General features: G+C 38.8%; 1 protein-coding gene across 1 annotated transcript; it reads left to right on the top strand.

Annotated features, from left to right (window-relative positions):
• Positions 1–314: 314 nt before the first annotated feature.
• On the top strand, positions 315–20,719 carry HHLA2 (HHLA2 member of B7 family). Its single transcript, XM_065875876.1, is given in 6 exon segments — positions 315–378; positions 1,951–2,184; positions 2,187–2,300; positions 3,303–3,569; positions 11,085–11,402; positions 20,490–20,719. Coding segments are annotated over 6 exon segments (1,227 nt in total).
• Positions 20,720–22,154: the final 1,435 nt, after the last annotated feature.

Raw genomic sequence — 22,154 nt, 5'->3', positions numbered from 1 at the left:
CATTTCAGCCTGCTATGTGCAGAAATGTGTGTACTTTTAAAAAGGGACTATGCTTCTTAAAAGTAGCATTGTAATCTGATTTTTCTCCTGTAACATTAAAAGCTTCTTTTGATGCCATTGACCCATATTTTACAGTATTATCTTTAATGGTTGCAGAAGAATTATTTGTGTCAATGTACCATAGTTAATTTAATGAATCTCCTATAAGCAGACACTTTAATTCTTTCTTTTCCAATTCCTGTTTGTACTTAAAATCTGTAACTTGTATATTTTGCTTCTCTTTGATAGTATAACTCATATGACCTCCACATGACATGAAGGCACAGGCAGCTCTGTTTTTCTTCTTCATTCTTATACCATCTCTATGTGGATCTCAAGGTAAGCACCTTTATAATACACCCAAGTGTCGGTTGTTTGTATCATTAGATAGGAACATGAGCCACAGGGCAAGGGAGCTGTTTCCTCTGTAGCCATAGCTTGTCAACTTTTCTAACTTTTCTTCTATCTACTCTAAGGTTCTTTCTAATCTGTTATCTGCTACCAAATATAAAATCACTAGAAAGGCAAGTTTGATTGATTGGTTGATTTGGTTTTTTTTTTAAGTGTAAGCTTGGTACTTACTTGACACTTGACAAAAGGCATTATCAGCTTTGCTAGGCCCTGTGGCAGGCATTTTAAATTATCCAATGAAATATTAGAGGTGTTTAGTAGAGCAATTAGGGAGGTCGACAAAAACACTCCTTTTCTTTCCCACCTTTCCATGTCTTTCTTCTCAGCTTGATGCCACATTCCTCTAGCCCTTGGTACAGAGATAGACTAAATCTCTCTAAGGCAAAGGGGGACATAGAGTGGAAAGAGCCTCAGAGGAGGAGGCAGAGGAAAAAGACTTTGTGACAAGGCCATATGAACACCCGATTATCCCATCTAGGGTAGCTTTGACCAAGGTCAAAGGAGTTTAGTCCATTGTCCGTAAGATAAGGTCCTTTCCAGTGCAAATATCACAGAATTCATAGATAGGGCATATGATCTACTAAAATGTTTTGTGAATTGGTTAAAAAATCTGGATACTGCCTTCAGTGATTATGAAATGGGTAAGTAGATTTTCTTTGCAAAAACCTGATTGTGATGAGTCCATTTGCTCTTTAAAATCACCTTCTGAAGTTGACAGTAAAAAAATATATATAAATAAATATATATATATATATATATATATATATACACACACACACACACATATACAAACATATATATTAGGAGGATTGGACCTCTACATTTATATCCAGAATAATATTCCTTAACTATATTTTGATGGACTCATAGTATATCCTGAGAGTTGTCTTAAAGCCAAAATAAATGAATCACTTCATTTCCCCTTTTGGACTCCTCCTCTTACATGCACCCTTTCTTGAAACTAATGTCTACATATTCCCAACAGACCCCTTAATGCAGCATTGTCTTCTACATGCTCCAAATATTTCCTAACCCAGCCAAGTTTATTCTATTCTTTTAGGGCCTGCTAGCTCCAGCTAGCTGGATAAACTAATTTGTTATTGTTATAGTAAGTGTTAAAAATGAATGTGTTCAGGAAATAAAAATCAACAGGAATCTTTAATTTATATAATATACATAATTTCCAGCAACTGTAGCAGGCCAGGATCAGAGGAGAGATGAGACTATTGATCAAGCATGGAACAAAGTTTCTATGCTTTATGCTGTTGTCAATTCTCATGGTTACATTGAATACAACAGATACTCGATTGAAATTGCAGACACTCAAACGTAGAGCTTCATGGCTTGTTTCTAGTAATTAGACTAGCAAGTGTTCTTGATAGATGATGTGGTCTGTTAACGATCAGGCTGCTGACCTAGGATAGTTCTTCTAGGTAGTCCTGATATAACGCTTGATAAGCACCCATCACTAATTCTCTTCATAACTGCTCTTGTTTTTAGATATGTTCTTTTTAGCTTCCTTAAGTCATGTTCCTATGAGTGAGCAAATAGTCATTGGAAGACTTGATGAAGGTGTAATTCTCCCTTGCTCATTTGAGAGTGGGCCCGATGTTGTAGTTCACTGGAAGAATCAAGATAACTATGCTTACTCATACTACAAAGACCGTGACCAATTGGAAAAGCAAGATCCCAGATATGTAAATAGGACATCCCTCTTCCTTGGTGAAATTCACAATGGAATGCCTCCCTATCTTTCAAAAGATTAAAGCTTCAGGATGAAGGAACTTACATATGCTACGTGGGAACATCACTTGGAAAAATCATAAACAAAGTGGTACTAAAAGTGGGAGGTAAGTGTACATATACCATTTTATAAAACATGACAATGATACCATTCCATGTTTTCTGTAATGCCTTCTTCTTAATTTAATATGCTATGGGCTTCCTTCCAAGATAATACATACAAACTACCTCATTATTTTTAATGCATAGTGTCTCATAGTTTAGACATGCTATAATTGATGCACCCGTTCCTCCATTAGTAAGTATTTAGGTATTTCTAGTGTTTTACGTTACAAAAAATGTTGTGATGAACATCCTTATATTTAATACTGGGAAATGGCCTGAAACAAAAGTATCAGAAGTAAAATTTTAATATGGCACTTATACCAGCAGCAAAAGAGTATACATTTTCCCCTTAAGTCTTATCAACACCTAATATTACCCATCTTAAGACATTCTGCCAATATGATAGCTTAAAAATATTGAATTGATTTAAATTACATTTTTCTGTTTTCTAAATGAAGTTAATTGTAATACTATATGCTTTCCTCCTGTTTGTATTAACTTCATTTATCTAATCATTTATTTATTGGGAGGGGCGTTTTCTAATGGGTTGTTTTATCTAGCTCATGTTCTTTCTCCCTCTATTCCATTTATCTGCTTCAGACCTTGACTCAGAAATCTAAGAATTATGGGTAAACAAAGAATCAAAAAGGCCCTGAGTCAGTACCTGAAGAGTACAAACTGCTGTGTGAACTCTAGTTTATCAGCTTTGACACCCACATTTTGACTGCTCAGTGAGCCCATTAGATTTTTTTCTAAAATTCTTTCTAGAGAATTGAGCTTGCTAGTTGCTATGTATCCATACATGCTCTTTTTTCCTTGTAGATCACCAGACTATATCTTAAGGTTCTACAGAGTTTTTGCTGTTTTTCCCTTCAGAAACTGCCAAGTTTTGCTCGCAAAGCTTAGCTTTTCATTTCATGGATATTAAAATAACGTGTTCTGTGCAGATGGGCTAAAAAGAAGCTAATGACAGTTCCTCACGTGCCCTTCTTTCTCCCACATAGCTTTTGTCACACCTGTGATGAAGTATGAAAAGAACACCACAAACAGCTTCTTAATATGCAATATATCAAGTGTTTATCCTTATCCAATTATCACATGGAAAGTGGATAATACACCAATCTCTGAAAACAATAAGGAAGAAATCGGATCTTTGGGTCCTTTTTATATTAACAGTAGAGTAAATATTACAGGGTCAAATTCATCTTATCAATGTGCTGTTGAAAACACATTGCTGAAGCAAACATGGACAGGAAGATGGACAATCAAAGGTAGGCTCCACAAGGCTTTCTGTGTACCTGTGCTGTGAGAGATTGGGAGGGAATGGGGTTTGATTTACAGGTTAAGAGAAGAACATGAAGGAAATGCATTTGCAGCAGTTAGAAGACCAGGACTGGAGTCCCAGATCTAATATTACTGGCTCTGTTACCTCACGCAATCATTTTTACTTCTGAGCGCTGGTTCCTGGTTGGTAAAATGGAAGTAATTCTTACCTTGCAAGGTGTTTATGAGTTGAAGGAAAACAGTTGTGAAATGGAAAGCAGAAAATACATCCATGAACATTACTGTATTTCTCTATGGTTCTTCTACATAGAATTTTCTACCTGCATTGGACTTTAGAAGATCAGAGGAGAAGGAAAGGATACTTGTTTCCCAGCAGGTCACAACCTCTGATTCTTGCCAGTTTTTCAACCAACAGAAATTAGTATTGCTTCTGTTTAGTCTCTTTCTGTTTAGTCTTCTTAAGTAGTATTAGCCCATTAATCTTTATCAACACCTCTACTCCTTCCTCTCATTTATTTGAACAAACCCAAACTCTCACCAGTCTCTATATCTATAAGCTACTGTTTAAGAAGAGTTTAAGGAGAAGAAAAATTAATTTGGCACCATTTATCTAATTCTGAGGAAAATTATCAATATTCTTTTATACTTCACTAGAAGCAAAGCAAATTTTTTCTGTAAATCTCTATTATATGGTGAAAGTGGAGGTTAGCTTTCCTTTTTGGCCTTCTCTTCCCCTCAGTTTCTTTTAATATTTAAATTTATTGAAGTATAGTTGACTTACAATATTATATTAGTTTGGGGTATAAAACATAATGATATTTTTATAGATTACACACCATACAAAGTTATTATAAAATATTGACTATATTCCTTGTGCTGGACATTACATCTTTGTGACTTATTTATTTTGTAACTGAAAATTTGTATCTCTTAATCATCTTTAACTATTTCGCTTCTCTTCCCATCCCTCTCCCTTCTGGTAACCACTAGTTTGTTCTCTGTATCTGTGAGTCTGTTTCTGTTTTACTATGTTTGTTTTTTAGATTCCACATATAAGTGAAAACATACAGCATTCGTCTTTATTTCTCTACTTATTTTACTAATTATAATACCCTCCAGGTCCATCCATGTTGTCACGATAGCAAGATTTTATTCTTTATTTATGGCTTGGTAATATTCTACTTTGTGTGTCTGTGTAACTCAAATCTTCTTTATCCATTCAGCTGTCAATGGGCACTTGGTTGCCTACATATCTTGGCTATTGTAAATACTTGTTCTATGAGCTATGAACATTGGGGTGCATATATCTTTTTGAATTAGTGTGTTTGTTTTCTTCAGATAAATACGCAGGAGTCAAATTTCTGGATCATATGGTAGTTCTATTTTTAATTTTTGAGGAACCTCCATCATGTTTTCCATAGTGACTGCACCAATTTAAATTCCCACCAACAGTGCACAAGGATTCCCTTTTCTCCACATCCTCACTGACACTTGTTATTTGTCTTTTTGATAACAGTGATTCTGACAGGTGTGAGGTGATATCTCACTGCAGTTGCATTGATTTGCATTTCCCTGATGATTAGTGATGTTGAACATCTTTTCATGTGCCTGTTGGTCATCTGTATGTCTTATTTGGGAAAATGCCTACTCAGGCCTCTGCCCATTTTTAAAAATCAGATCGTTTTTTTGTTTGTTTCATATTGAGTTGTATGAGTTCTTTATATGTTTTGGATATTAAACCCTTACCAGGTATTATATCATTTACAAATATCTTCTACCTTTCAGTGGGTCACCTTTCAGTTTTACTGATGGATTCCTTCCCTGTGTAAAAGTTTTAAAATTTGATTAGGTCTTATTTGTTTATTTTTGCTTTTGTTGCCCTTGCCTGAGGAGACAGATCAAAAAAGTATTGTTAAGACTTATATCAAAGAGCATACTACCTATATTTTCTTCCAGGAATTTTATGATTTCAGTTCTTACATTTAAGTCTTTAACTTGTTGTGAGTTTATTTTTGTATATGGTATGAGAAAATATTCTAGTTTTATTCTTTTACATATAGCTGTCTAGTTTTCACAACACCACTTATTAAGGAGACTGTCTTTTTTTCCACTGTATATTTTTGCCTTTGTCGTAGATTAATTGACCATACGTGCATGGGTTTATTTCTGGGTGCTCTATTCGGTTCCAGTGATCTATGTGTCTGAGCTTTGTGCCAGTACCATACTATTTTGATTACTATAGCTTTGTAGTGTAGTTTGAAGTCAGGGAGCATGATAACTCTAGCTTTCTTCTTTCTCAAGATTTTTTTGGCTATTTGGCAAAAAAAATCACTAATCATCAGTAATTTGTGTTTCCACACAAACTTTAGAATTATTTGTTCTAGTTCTGTGAAAAATGTCATGGGTATTTTGATAGAGGTTGCATTGGATCTGTAGATTGCTTTGGGTAGTATGGACATTTTAACAATGTTAACTTTTTCCAATCCATGAACACAGAATAGCTTTCCATTTATTTGTATTGTTTTCAATTTCTTTTATCAGTGTCTTACAGTTTTCAAAGTACAGGTCTTTCATGTCCTTGGTTAGATTTATTCCTACATATTTCATTCTTTTTTATTTAATTATAAATAAGACTTTTCTTAATTTCTCTTTCTGATTTTTTTTATTAATGTACAGAAACACAACTGATTTTTTGTACATTGACTCTGTATCCTGCAAATTTATTGAATTTGTTTATTCTAATAGCTTTTTGGTGGAGATTTTGTGTTTTTTTATGTATGGTATCATGTCATCTGCAAATAGCAACAATTTGAATTCTTTTCTTCTAATTTGGGTTGCCTTTTTTTTTTTCTTGTCTGATTGCTGTAGCTAGGATTTCCAATACTATGTTAAATAGAAGTGGCAAGAGTGGCATCCTTGTCTTGTTCCTGATCTTAGAGGAAAAGCTTTCAGCTTTTCACCCTTGAGTATGACGTTACCTTTGGGTTTGTTATATATGGCCTTTTTATGTGAATGTATGTTCTCTCCAAACCAACTTTGTTGAGAGTTTTTATCATAAGTGGTTGTTGAATTTTGTCAAATGCTTTTTCTGCGTCTTTTGAGATGATTATGTGATTTTTATCCTTTTCTTTATTAATGTGGTATATCAGATTGATTGATTGATGGATATTAAACCATCCTTGCATCCCTGGGAAAAATTATACTTGATCATAACATATGATCCTTTTAATGTGTTGTTGAATTAATTTGGCTTACAATATTTTGTTGAGGATTTTTGAATCTATGTTTTTTGGGGATATTGGCCAGTAATTTTCATTTCTTGTAGTGTCTTTGATTGGTTTGGTATCAGGGTAATGTGGCATTGTAGAATGTGTTTGGAAGTGTTCTCTCCTCTTCAATTTTTTGGAATAGTTTGAGAAGGATAGATATTAACTCTTCTTTAAATATTTGGTAGAATTCTCCTGTGAAGCCATTTCATCCTGGACTTTTGTTTGTTGGAATTTTTTTAGTACTGATTCAGTTTCATTACTAGAAATCAGTCTGTTCAGCTTTTCTATTTCCTCCTAAATTAGTCCTGGAAGAGTATAAGTTTCTAGGAGCTTATCCATTTCTTCCAGGTTGTCCTATTTGTTGATGTATAACTGTTTATAGTATTCTCTGATGATTGTATTTCTGTGATATTGGTTGTAACTTCTTCTCTTTCTAATTTTATTTATTTAGCACATCTCTTTTTCTTGATGAGTCTGGCTAAAGGTTTTTCCAATTTTGTTTATCTTTTCAAAGAAACAGCTCTTAGTTTCATTGATCTTTTCTATTGTTTTTTGGTCTCTACTTCATTTATTTTCACTCTGACCTTTGGTATTTCATTTCTATACTAGCTTTGGTCTTTATTCATTTTTCTTTTTCTATATCCTTTAGAAAAGATACGTCATTTGAAATTTTTCTTGTTTCTTGAGGTGGGCCAGTATCGTGATATACTTCCCTCTTAGAATTGCTTGTGATGCATCCCATAGATTTTGGAACATTGTGTTTCTATTTTCATTTGTCTCAAGGTGTTTTTTGATTTCCTCTTTTATTTCTTCATCGACACTTTGTTTTTTAGTAGCATATTGTTTAGTCTCCACGTTTGTGCTATTTCCAGTTTTCCTGTAATTGATTTCTAGCTTTATACTATTGTAGTCAGAAAAGATGCTTGATATGATTTCAGTCTTCTTAAATTTATTGAGACTTGTTTTATAACCTAGCATTGTGACCTATCCTGGAGAATGTTCCATGTGAAGTTGCAAAGAATGTATATTCTGATTTTTTTTGTATGGAATGGTTTCTAGTTATCTATTAAGTCCATTTAGTCTAATGTGTCATTTAAGATCATTTGCTTATCTGGGAAACTATTTCTTCTTCAATTCTGAATGATAACCTTCCTTGGTAGAGTAACCTAGGTTGTAGGGTTTTTCCCCTTTCAGAATTTTAAATATATCATACCACTCCCTTCTAGCCTGCAAAGTTTCTGCTGAAAAATTAGCTGATGGTCTTATAAGAGTTCCCTTTTATGTGACTCTTTGTTTTTCTCTTGCTGCCTTGAAAATTTTTTTGTCTTTAACTTTTGCCATTTCGATTATGATATGTTGGTGTAGATCTCTTTGGGTTCATCTTGTTTGGGACTCTTTGAGATTCCTGGACCTGAATATCTTTTTCCTTCTTCAGATTAGGGGAATTTTTAGCCATTATTTCATCAAATATGTTTTCTACCCCTTTCTCTCTTCTCCTTCTGGGACACCTATAATATGAATGTTAGTATGCTTGATGTCCCAGAGGTCCCCTTAAACTATCCTCATTTTAAAAATGTATTTTTTCTTTTTTGTTGTTCTGATTGGGTGGTTTCCACTATTCTATCTTCCAGGTCACTTACACATTCTTCTGTATTACCTAATTTGCTCTTGATTCCCTCTAATTTTCATTTCAGTTATTATATTCTTCAGCTCTTTTTTATATTTTCTAATTCTTTGTTGAAGTTCTCACTGTGTTCCTCTGTTCTTTTATTGAGTTTGGTGAGCATTTTTTGTTGTTTTTTTTTTTTTTGCTGTACTCGGGCCTCTCACTGTTGCTGCCTCTCCCTTTGCAGAGCACAGGCTCCGGACGCACAGGCCCAGTGACCATGGCTCACAAGCCCAGCCAGCACATGGGATCCTCCCGGACCGGGGCACAAACCTGCGTCCCCTGCATCGGCAGGTGGACTCTCAACCACTGCGCCACCAGGGAAGCCCCTGGTGAGCATTTTAATGACCATTGCTTTGAACTCTTTATCAGGTAAACTACTTATCTCCATTTCATTAGGGTAGTTCCTTCATTTGGGACATATTTCTCTGTCTTTTCAATTTGTTCAACTCTCTGTTTGTGTTTATAAAATTAGGAAAGACAATTACCTATCTCAATCTTGAAGGTATGTCCTTTTGTGAGAGTCTCCCTATGCAGTCTCCGTGTGCCCAGTGGCTTTGGTGGGAGAGCTGGATATGAAGCAAGCATGGAGAGGGGCCTTTTCTGGGGCACACCAGGGCTATCACTGGCACGGGCTGGAGCTGGGGGGTGGGGTGAGCTAGAGTTGGAGCCTGGTATGGACTGGGGCTTCTCCTGAGGTGTGTGGGGGCTGCTGCCTTGGTGAGGGGTGGGGACTAGAGCTGAGCCAATCACAGGCCAGGGCTTCTTCTGGGGCATGCTGGGGGTGCAGCCTTGGTAGGTGCAGGCTGGAGCCAGGGGGGCTAGAGCTGGAGTCTGGCACAGGCCAGGGCTTTTCCTGGGGCATATGAGGACTACTGCCTTGACAGGGGTGGAGCTGGAGCAGTGCAGGGTCTCCCTCATGGGTGTGGGTCCTGACTAGATCACTTCTCTTCCCCTCCTATTCACCTTGGTGTATTTTTTTTTTATATCCTTAGTTATAGATGAGCCATTCTGCTGGTCTTCAGGTCATTCTCAGAGAGAGTTGTTCTATATGTAGTTGTAGTTTTAGTGTGTCTGTGGGAGGAGGTGAGCTTAGGGTCCTCCTACTCTGCCATCTTGGTCCTGCCTCTACCCCTGAGTTTCAAATTCTCAAAATATTCACCAAGAAGACACTGAAAATATGAATTATTCACTACCTTTATATGATGTCAATAGTGTGAGCAGCCAGTGTTCTCTGTTCATCAGCCAGGCAGCAATGGAAACATGGGAAAGGGTTGAAAATATTAAATTGCAAATATTTTCTAAGGAAAATCATAATTTCTCATGTTTATTCAGAAATGAGTATCCTGGAGTTCCAACAGTTCCTTAGGCTCAGCGTTATTTTGTCTTGTTGAGGATCTATTATGTACCAAGCTTTGTCACTCTCAGACTGTGAACTTAAGAACCGGATGTGTACTAGATGCTGTGGACTCTTACTTCTGGATCCACAGCATCTAGTACAAACATGTAAAAATAAAACTAAACCAGGAATGTAGCATACAAAGAGAGTGAGTAACTCTGTTCACCATGGTTGGGTGTGGATCAGGTTTTTACAGAACATATGCTTAAGGAAGTTGCATAAGGGCAGAATTTTAAAAGAGCAGTAGGAAATTCCAGGAGAACATAGGCATTCCAGGCAAAAAACATACTGTACACAAAAGCACAGAGGAGTAAATATTGCTTGAATTTGTGGAAATATAAATGGTTGAGGGTTAAACTGAAGTATCAAAAGATAAGCCTAGAGTAGAAGGCAAAAACCAGATCAAATGGCTTCATCTTGCTGAAGAGCTTGAGCCAGCCCTGGAGGTAGTATGGAGCCAAAGAAGGATATGAAATATTGGAGCGACTGGAAGTGGCATTTTAGATGGCTTGCTTTGGCATCACTCTTGCACAGGTGGACTGCAAAGTAGGTATGTCTAGAACCAGGGAGAACAATTCATGGTAGTCCATAGAGGCCAGCTGACAGAACTAGAGAATAGGAAGGACAAGATGGAGTTAGCTCTGGAGGGACAAGCTAAGAATACCCAGCAGAGTCCCTGTTCTAAGAGCTCGGTCCAGTGAGGAATTACCTGCACGGTTAGAAATATACTTCTTACGTGCAAGAAAAGAGACTCTGTCTTGAAAGAGAGATTGAGAAGTGGTTGAGACCATGAAATTAGCAGAGACTGCCACGGTGTAGATAGTGACAAGGACGTAACTCCAGCACTCAGGGTCAGCAGAGGAAGATCACTGAGTTTAAAAGGCTGATAACCATAGCAACATTCTTGAGTGATCACCGTCAGGCTGAAGGAGTTAAAAACCAGGTGTGTCACCTCCCTAGCTGGCCCAGGCTTACGTCTCCTGAGGCCTAAGCTTAACCTTGGTGGGAGACTTTGAAATAGTGGTAGTAAAGCTTTTAATAAACTCCACAGTACAAATATCTCATTGCTTTCCAAAAGGTATTTTCAAAGATATTTCTAGGTGTAACTTAGAAAATTCATTTGAAAATTTTGTTTTCATTAATCTCTACTTTTCTATTCTGTTTTTAGATGGCCTTCGTAAAAAGCAAAGGGAAAACGTTTCACTCTCGTGTAAACCTGAAAACAGTTTTTTCCTACCAAATGAAGATTTCAGGGTCACTTGGTCCAGGGTGGACAGTGGAAATTCTTTGGTCCTGGCTCAATTTCTGAACTCCTCACAAGAAACAATTATCAATGAGCCCCTACTTTCACGGAACAAAGATCTGATAAACCTGCATGACTTCTCTTTGACTTTGAAGGATCTTCGTCTTTCAGACAGTGGAGAATACCTGTGCAACATTTCTTCAAGCAAATATACTTTACTCACCATCCAAACACTGCATGTAGGTAAGTTACAAGTAGGGTTGCATAATGGGTTTCGGGTACAGCGTTAGAGACTGTGAACATCAAACAGGAAAATTAGGTTGCCATTTCAAGAATACCTTTGAATAGAATTTCTGAAAATACTGTCTACAGGGTTGCTTCCAGTCAAGACAATCAACCACAGGCAAGTCTTGCATTGAAAAAAAAAAAAGAAATTACTCCCAGAAGATTTCCTTTTTAGGGTTTCAGGGCTTCAGAAATGAAGAGGGAACCTATATGTTTTGTTACTCTGTGGGCTGAGCATCTTCAGTTCCTGCTTACCACTGTGCCTCATCTGTGCCTCATGGTCTGGGTTTGGGGAGTTGAAGCTGTGTAGGTACAGGAGGAAGTTAGAATTTGGACTCTGCTGGATGCTGGGGAAGTATGGTCTGTGAATCTGGTGAAAACAGTTACCAAAGGGCATTTGAAACATTACATGTATGCCTGATTCGGCTCATTTTTTTTTTTTTTTACCTCTATTGGTAGCTAACTGGTAAAACTCATTAATTAAAATATTTCTAGTCCAGTATCCATAGAGTCATAGACTGTGTACTCATGAAGTTGACTTTCAAGATGGGCTGATCACCCTTACCCTTAAGTGATCAACTTGACATTATGGGAGACCATGGCACTTCTCTTTCTATTCTTTATTAAAATATAAGTCAGTGGAACGTATGTTTTAGAAATATTTTTATCATTATAGTTATGAAAATTAGGAGAAATAACAGATTTGACGGTTTGGAGATTCTATGTAGTGTGTTTTGGAGATAAGAATACAGAGTTGTCCTTGGGTCAAGGACAACTTCAAATAGATAGAAACTTCAAGACACTGAGTGATAACACTCCCTTTGTAGAGTTGCTACTTTGAGGGTACTGAAAACTGAGATGCAGATGAAGCTCCTATTTTTCCCCAAAATAGGACTGTCACTTTTACATAAAATACAGTTAAGCTTTAATTCTATTTTCTTAAATGTTGGATTCATTTTGGAGTTTAGAAAAATAATCAGGAAGAAACAGTCTGAAGACCACATCTGGCCCATCTTTCTAATTAGAGGTCTAATTTTCAGTTTACACAAAGTGAAGCAGCGTGACCATTCCATCTCTGTCAAAGAAAAGCTTTTCAGAACCTCTCATTCTGAAGTAAAATACCGGTCAGTTGAGACTGCAAGAGGGTTTGCCCATCCTTCCCCCCAGAAAGAGGTCTATAGCAGGAACTACCCCATCAGGGCAGGGAACAGGAGAAACACTCTTTCAAGGAAACTTGCTGTTCTGTACTGAATTGCAATTTTCTGCTTGCTGCCTTGCCCAGGAAATACTGCAGTATTTGAAAAGGAGGCCCAGATAGCGGGGCTTATGATTCCTAGAGTCTGGATCTTCTCTAGAAAGGTTGCACTGAATTGAATGAAATTAAATAATTCTTGCTAAATTTTGCTGCTGAATCAATATGTGATCTTGGACAAATCCCTTTACAGATGGGGGAACTGAGGGTCATGGATAATGTAAGAAGCTATACATTGCAGAATTTTCTTCAGGAGGAAAAATATGCCTATGAAAACACTTTAGGAAGTCAACATTTCTACTTAATTACTCCTTCTCTACGTGGGTACAGAATTTCAGGATGACAAATGTGTGGAGAGATTAATGTTTTATTGGTTGTAAAACATTAAGTAAAAGTATATTCATAAAAATTGACATCCATTATACAGAGCTGTTCATTTTAAAGAAAAGCCATAATTATCTTCCCCCCTGAATTTGACCTCTGTTCTCTAGTGCTTGCTCCTTACTCTTTGGTAGAACATGGATTATAAGATTAGCTGGTTCTGACTTTGGTTACTCAAGGTCTCCAAGTTTCTGGCGTCTGAGTTCCCCACTTCCTTTAATACCAATTATAACAATGCTAGTTCCAACCAAGATGCTGAGAAGAGTTCTGGCTCCTCCAGTTATTCCTGAGGAGCTCCAAGCACTATCGGTTATCCTGGTGGTCACCTGTCACCTTTTACTCAAGATCATGGCTCCTACTCAACTCTCCTCATCCCCTCTGCACTGCTCATCTCTATCCCACTAGGATCCTGCCTTGTCCAAGCCAAGGGTACACTGCAACCTCCCTTCATCCCCCAAGGAATACACTAGGCTGAGGCTAGTTTGTAGTCATAATTATTCCTTTGTAAAAGTGTGTTGATTATCTTATTACAATAAAAAACAATAAAGACTTAAAATACATAGAAGACTCATTGTCTCTCAAGTTTTCAGACTTTTTCTCTCCTGACTCTCATCCCCACTAGGCCCCAAATTGGTTAATATCACAGCTTTGGCAGGTTTCCCACAACAGACACATTGAGGTTGGGAGTTATTATTTATGCTCATGAACAACTCTGGTCCAGACAGGGCTGTTGTTCATATCTTTAATGGGTCTTTTCACTAGGAAGAGTTTTTTCACTAATATGAAATCTGTCTCCCATCCAGAACGCAGAAATAGCTAGTTATAAAATTAGTAAACATACTCTACTCACCATCTATACATTTTCTTTTATTTTCTGGTAACTTTTCCTCCAGCTTACAGACTTTTTGTTGAAGCAAGTCAAGAAACAGTTGTCGGAACAATTTCAACATTGGTGGCAGTCATGGTGGCAATTTTGTTGCTTTTAACTCTAGCTGTTAAATCAAGAAGATGCGGATATTACTACACAGGTAATATCTCATGGAGGATTTGGTCTTGTGCCTGGGTGTTCAGGTAGAGGTGTATCAAAGATACACCTGCAGCTGCATACCTACACTGCTGCTAGGCATGTAAATAGATCTGAATTTTCTGCAGAGCTGTTTTTAAACTTTTTCAAAAATTCTTTAAAAGGTGCCCACATTTCCACCTAGCTATTTACTTCTAGGAAATTATCCTGAGTTAAATGGTCAGAGACACAGCAAGCTATATACAAGCACATCCATTGAATCACACTGTCAGTTTTTCATTGAATTTTTTGGCGGCACGCGGGCCTCTCACTGTTGTGGCCCTCCCGCCGCGGAGCACAGGCTCCGGACGCGCAGGCTCAGCGGCCAAGGCCCACGGGCCCAGCCGCTCCGCGGCATGTGGGATCCTCCCGGACCGGGGCATGAACCCGCGTCCCCTGCATTGGCAGGCGGACCCCCCAACCGCTGCGCCACCAGGGAAGCCCCATTGAATATTTTAATAATAACAGGAAATTGATTAAATGAATTGAAAGTCACGTGTTATTTAAGTTGTTTTATTTCTCTTTTTTCTACTAAAGAGAGAAAATTTAGATATGGCAGTAAAATAATACACAGGATGATCTGAATTATCTTGCATTGAAAAATAGCTGGAAAGAAGCCAAAACGTTCTTTGCCTTTGTAGAGAGGTACTACACATCTCTCCACCACACATCTGCCCAGGTACTTCTATTATGTCTGGACGTCCTTAAGTCCCTGGGCTCTGTTTTCGCTTTCTTTGAGTTTCGCCTACAGTTACTACTGCTCAAAACAGCATTGTCCTTGATGGGCTGTTTTATTTTAATCCTTGTTAAGTTTTTTAAAAAACTGTTTTCTAAGTTTTCTGCTAGAAAACTGTGTTACTTATAGCAGTTTAATTACTTGTAGTAATTTAACATGATACATTAAGATTCCATGGTCACAGGACTTCTAAAAAGACTTTGCTTTTATCAACAGAATTAGATCTATGAAAAGCTTGAATTTACTTATTTCCACATTTTACAGGTCAGAAAACTAGAATCCAGAAAGTTAACACAAATTCTAAGTAGGTATGTGAAACAGACTCTTATAAGCACCACCTAAGATGACCCAGCTAACCAGTGGCAGAGGTAGATCTAGGCCCCAAGAAGCTCTCCCTCCTTTCATAATCCCTCCGAGAAAGCTCTGAGTGTCCTGGGAGGTTTAAATAGATCCCACGTCCCTTCTTTTGATTGATATTTGCCTATTGCCCCCGCTGAAGTTAGGGTTATTTGATATAGCAGACACCATTATTGAAGGTAGGATTTTAAGGGTGATAGTGAGTGAGGATTTCACCAGTTGTAGCCCTGTGATTGTTTATACTAATAGGTCAGTTCCCTTACTTGTTGCTCCTCTTAGCTGCCAGAAGTAGAAAAAGATGGGAGGTTGCAGGTAGTCTAGTTTGTCCCCCACATGTAAACCCTAATATAATGATACTTGTGATTAGATTAGGTTCCAATTATAGGACAGGGGGCACTACATACTGCTCAAGAAGGATGGTTTAGTTTCTATATTGGAAGTGTGTACAAGTCCAACACAAAGGACCTGGCACACTCAAAACTGGACAAAGGGGAGCACAGAACATAGTGCATTCCCCCAGAACTTTGCTAGAAAACCTGAACTTGAAGGGACAAGAAGAGCGAGCAGTGCCCAAAACCTGCAAGGAGAGTCATGGAACAAGCTGTGTTGTAAGGAGGGCGACCTTCACTCAGAGGACACAGATAGACTATAGGGAAGGAGCTAGAATAAGTACCTGATTTTGCCCTTCCCTCCCTTTGATCTCCACGCCAACTGGAAACCAGAGGGCAGAGAAGCCCTGCAGGTAGAACCCATCCAGGTCAGCTTCCCGTGGCAGAGAGCAGGATGGATCCTGATTCTGGAGGAGCAGTCCGGAGATATCAGAAAAAACCATGTTAGGGTATTGACCACTTAAAATAAAAAGAAGTTCCACAGTTCTGTAGTTAGGTGGGCTGAAAATATATTTCAAGCTGTTAAACTAAAAGTCACAAAACCTCCAGTTCCCAGGCTGTTGTTTCACATGACCATGGCTTGTATGTCTTCTTTTTAAAGTCCCTTTTCTATTACTCTGTTTTAAAATGCCCTTAGTATAAATTATCCTAGATTTTAGCAAGACCCAGAAGGAAGGCCTTACTTGAGAAATGACATTATGTCTCTTTTTCCTATCCATCACCACCTTGGCTATTTTCCATTGTTTATATCTGGTAGGAATCAGGCCAACAATCTTAAAGAGCCAGGAATTCCTGGCCTGGTTGAATTGCCTTTATCCCTGCTTTGGAGGACCCTGAAACAGCCATAAGAATTTACTGCTGTTTCTGATGAGGTATTTGTACATTAAATGCATTTTTAATGCTGTTTGTTGGAAAAAAGATTTGAAGAGGGGAGTAACTAACGTGCTTCTAATAACATAATTATACTGAGGAGGGAATAAGGGAGAATTTGGGTGTTTGCAAAGCCATGTTTTTTTAAGTTCTGTTTTTTCTTGTAGAGGGGCATCCATCTACTGATCAGAGATCTAGCCATGACGGTACTGCAGAAGAAAACGTGGTAAGGCATTTCCTTTATCAAACTATTTACAGTATAAGGATGCTACCGTAAAAGGTAATTGAAGTTTTGACTGATTCACACATCATCATGCGGGACTTTTACACAGAAAAAAAGGCAGGAGGGATTGCAGGATAATAGAATGGGGAAAAAAATACACTTAGGCTTTTCCCACTGTAATTAAACATGCTCTACTTGCTTAAATAAGTGTGTGCTCTTATCATCTCCAACTGTTATTTGTAAAGATGATTTCAAATGGCACTATGTACCAATATACTTACTATTCTGATGGAAACATGGGATTGCATAGGAGTGGAAGGCAATACAGATAGATAAAGAAGAGAAAAGCAGACTATAATTTCTGCCCGGACTCAGACTGCTGACCTTCTACACTTTTCCAGCCACTTCTAGGTTCCTTCAGAACTTGTAACTCACTGACGAATTATAGCTTGATTGCATACGTCCCTTTTGCTGTGCACCTGTTATTATTTATGAGCTCCACTAATCAGAATAAATAACAGTAAAGAGTGGGGTAAACTCGTTTTTCTACTTGTTAAAATCTCAGGAACATCTAGCAGGAAAATTAAAATCAACTGATAAGACCCAGACTTCATAACTACTTATTTTATAACTGTCTCATGGATCTTGGATTACAGATGCAAACAGTAGCTTAAAGCTCCCTCCTGCCAAAAAACAAAACAAAACAAAACACTACCATCATTAAATACTTAAGATAAAAATGGTTATTCTGACATGAACAACGGTGATTTTGAGTCCATTTTTCTTGGTTCTAGGCTCTTTCAGAATATTCATTCAGTAAAGGAAGTGAAGACAGGAGTTGACAACACAGCACAAACATCCTTAATATCCAGTGATCTCACCTCCCCTTTCTTCACTGCGATTCCAGCAATGGCTTGTCATGACCCAACAATTCTGCCATTGCAAAGACTTGTGATAGTGGAAAGAGAATAATTACCTTCTTTCTCATGCCCTAAGAATCATTCATTGACCCCCCTACATGCATCAAGATTATAAATGCCTGGATGCCAAGGGTTCCAGTTCAGCTTGGAAAAGAACTATCCCATTCATTTACATTCCTGCTGCAATCAGCCCGGGAGGCTACAGTGAGGTTTCCTCCAAGAACTCAGAAGAAATGAATCACTAAGAGATGATTCAAAATCTGATTAACTAATGATGGGTGAGTGGTAGAAGCAGAAGTCACTTTAGTGAAAAGGTGAAAAACCAGAGCCTAGAAAACAGGCAATGGATTTTCTAAAGTATTGTACTCTAGTTTTATATGAATGGTTAATATCAGTTTAATCAACTAGATTTAGTATGGTGAGTCTTAGGGACCCCCAAAGAGTAAGAATGTCAGTATCTCTAAGACTACCCAGGGTGCAAAGGGCCCTATCAACTCAAGAATTGACATCCCTGGAATTGGGTTGTACCCTTCAACACCAGGGTTTGCATAGCTGATTCACTTTGTTATAAAGCAGAAACTAACACATGACTGTAAAGCAATCATACCCCAATAAAGATGTTAAAAACAAAAAATACTACCTGATCCAATTTTCTTTATCAGCTGAACTTCTTTCACAATCTCCTACTTTGCACATAGCTCTGTTGACTTCAGGTATTTGCTACAATGTTGTGACCAGTGTTCATCACAAACGGTAAAGTATTAAGGATGCTTAAAGAAAAACTTTAGAAAAGCACATAAGACACTTGATGAGGAGAAAGTGCTCAGAATTGCTCTAGTCTACTTACGGTGATGAGGGGGATAAATTTAAAGACCAAAGCCAACACACTGAGGATGGTGGACAAGAAGGACCCTGTGTCCTTCGACGCCGCTGAGTCCCTGAATTAATCTTAGAGCCACCTGTGTGAAGCAGGTTGGATCAGAGAGGCAGACTGCTGAGAACGACAGAATAAGGATTTATTATAGAGATTCAACATTATAGAACTGTGGGCACTGGTGAAGAAGTCTGCACCAGGCTCTCCCCTCTGCATCTGGTGCTGGGCCTGAGGTCGCTGTCGGTCAGTTGTGCCAGCGGTCAGGAAGGACAGCTGGACACGGACTGAGGATGGACTGGAATTTATAAGAACAAACTGGACCCCATGCAGTCTCTCAGGGCCTCCAAAGTCAACACTGTGAGTGACCAGTAAGATGATAAGCTGGCGCCCATTGCCATGGAGCTGCATACCTGCCGGGCGAGGATTCTGAGAGGAGCTGAGAGAGCTGAGGGTCCACAGAGCTGTGGCCCATCCCAGCTAGCTCGCCTTTTCAGCCTGGAGTAATATTTGCCAGCTATCACTGTGCCTGGGGCCATACAATGACCTTATGAGTACAGAAAGAACCCAGCTGTTCCTTCACTTCTTCCTCTCAAATCTGGTGCATAGTTCTCTTGTGACCAACTTTAATCCAGAACCACACAGGAAACATACCTCCAGCTTAGCCAAATTGGTACAATACAAAGACAGCATAACAGCTATCACTGATCTGAACATCTTGAGTGGGTGTTGTTTCAGTATTGCACAAGTATGTAGCCTACATGGTTGTCCAGCAGGAGGGTTTTACCTACAAGTGCAAAATGACCAACTATGACTATATGCAAATCACTATAGAATGCTAAGAAAAGCCTGTTGTCTCCCACCATTAGTGGCTAGAAATATAGACTCACGGATGTAGAAATAAGGCCAGCAGAGTTCACTAACTTCAGTAATAACCATTTACCAATATGCCTTAGTCCCCGTGGACCATAACATAGCTCATGTCTTCTGTGAATATTACTCATTAAGAAGCAATATGGACAAAGTATTTTTTAACATCAGAATTTAAAAGATTCTTGCATCTATTTAATTTTTCATGGGAAATGTTTACTTGCCTCTGAGGAAAGTTAAAAAAAAATCAAAAAAATTCCCACTACACTTGGAAGCAACAATATTCCCTTTTATTATTTCATTTTCTGATCACCTTGTTTAAACTACTTTTGACACAGCATAAACATATTTTTTAAAATGTCTGTTTCACAAATGAGTGGATATATCAAAACAGAGACTTATAGACACAGAGAACAAACTAGTGGTCACCAGTAGCGGGAGGAGTAGAGGGAGGGGAAGGGGATTAAGAGGTACAAACTACTAGGTATAAAATAAATGAGACACAAGGATGCAATGTACAGCACAAGGAATATAACCAACATTTTATAATAACTTTAAATGGAGTATAACTTACAAATGTCGACTCACTATGTTGTACACCTGAAACTAATATAACGTTGTAAATCAACTATACTTCAGTAAAAAAATTAAGTGTATGTTTCAAATGCAACTTAAGTTTCTGGCCATAAAACAGTACCTCCTTGTACTTCTCCAGCCTCTGTCCTTTATAAACAAGGACTGGTCATTCTTCATGAACCTGAAAAACAGAATATCAGCGTGTTCTGTGAGATTCCCGTGACTTTCATTAGTGCACCGCATACCAAGAACCAAACCCAGTGCTTTCCAGACGTAAGCAGGACTTAGCCAACTCTTCATTAGCTTCAAAGGGAGGCAGGGAATTGAGGCAATTATCTGCATGAGAGAAAGCAGACACCAGTAATTCACCGCAAGGGTGTGCTCAGTCACTCAATTTTTTGCTCGCCTTGCATTGCCAGCGAAGGCAGCGCCCTCTATAGAAGACCCCATGAGGGAGACAGTAGCCACATCACCGATTTGCTCCACAGACCTGATGCACAGTTCTATGAGAAAACCTTTTCCTTTGGTTTATGACAGATGAAGGAATTTCAGGCTCTCCTCCTGTGAATGGAAAACAGTTAGTCATTGCACTGCCAAGGACGATTTTCCTATTCATCTCTGGCCTCTCAGAAGCAATTTCTGCTTCACTCATTTTATTCTTTGTTGGAAATAATCGTGACAAAGTCGAATGCATTACATCTGTTTCCGAGGCCCTTCGACCTCCTGCAGCTGAGTGCAATTGCCGCACGTGTGAAGTATTTCCCTAAACAAATCCATTACGTGGGGTTGCTGGGCAGCTTCTGCACAGAAGACCCCAATCTGAGGCCATAACACTTCTCAAACTGAGGCCAGAGTTCAAACCACTTAACTGGATCTCTCCATATAGGCCTTATCCCTGAGACAACTACTTGCTCATGGATAGGAAATTTCTGGAGTCTGCAAATGTCTCATATTTCTCATATTTGGATCCAAATATATTCAATATAACCAACTAGTCTCTTCTTCAAAAGAGATCCTTCGCCCTCCCATAAGGTAGTATTTATTATTGGCTGCCCTATCTACTTATCTTGAACGGTTATTAGTAATTCATTTATAATAAATAATAAAGACCAAGCATGTACCATGTTTTTAAAACTGAAATGACGGTGCCTGTGCTAAGTACTCTGTAGGCATTCTGTGGAGAGTATCCAACCTCCTTTAAAGCCAGATCACACTTTAAAACTGTGTTTCTGGGAACAATCTCAATGAGGAAGCTTAGGCTACTCTAACTGCCACAGTATGAAGTTTGTGTCCCCGCCCACAAAATTCATAGGTTGAAATCCTAACCCCCATGGTGACGGTAGTAGGAGATGGGGCCTTTGGGAAGTGATTAGGTCATGAGGGTTGAGTCCTCGTGACTGGGATTAATGCCCTTATGCACAAAAGACCCCAGAGAGCTTCTTCCTTCTCTTTCTACCCTAGGAGGTTACAGTGGGAAGAGGGCCGTCTACAGGGAAGTGGCCCTCACCAGATACCATATCTGCCAGCACCATGACCTTGGACTTCCCAGCCTCCAGAACCATGAGAAATATTTGTAGTTTGTAAGCCATTCAGTCTCTGGTATTCTGTTATGGCAGCCTGAACAGACTAAGATAATGACGCTGCCAAGCCTACAGCTTAGTGCTGTCACTCTATCACTTTACCTGGAAAATTAGGGCACTGGCCCCTACTGTTGGATCAGAACTAAAGTTTGGGGGACCAGAGATGTAGACAGTCCCTTTCTCTGTTTTAGGGAAGATAGCTAAAAAGCAGGACTCTTGCATTTGTTCTCATTCATGACCTCAATTTTTTTTTTTTTTTTTTTTTTTTTTGCTGTACATGGGCCTCTCACTGTTGTGGCCTCTCCCGTTGCGGAGCACAGGCTCCGGACGCGCAGGCTCAGTGGCCATGGCTCATGGGCCCAGCCACTCCGCGGCATGTGGGATCTTCCCGGCCTGGGGCACGAACCCATGTCCCCTGAATCGGCAGGCGGACTCTCAACCACTGCGCCACCGGGGAAGCCCCATGGCCTCAATTTTAAACGTGTCCACCTGGGGTCTCCATATCAATATGATACAAAGTCACATACTTGCCCACAATAGAAGGAGTTCACTTAGAATTTCAAGCAGATCCATCTGTGCTTCTTTAATCATCTTTGCTCCCTGGACTTCTGACGGTTCTACC

This window comes from Phocoena phocoena, chromosome 4, assembly GCF_963924675.1.
Source record: "Phocoena phocoena chromosome 4, mPhoPho1.1, whole genome shotgun sequence".
NCBI lineage: Eukaryota > Metazoa > Chordata > Mammalia > Artiodactyla > Phocoenidae > Phocoena > Phocoena phocoena.
The sequence above is the reverse complement of the archived record's forward strand: the minus strand, read 5'-3'. Positions and strand labels throughout refer to the sequence as shown.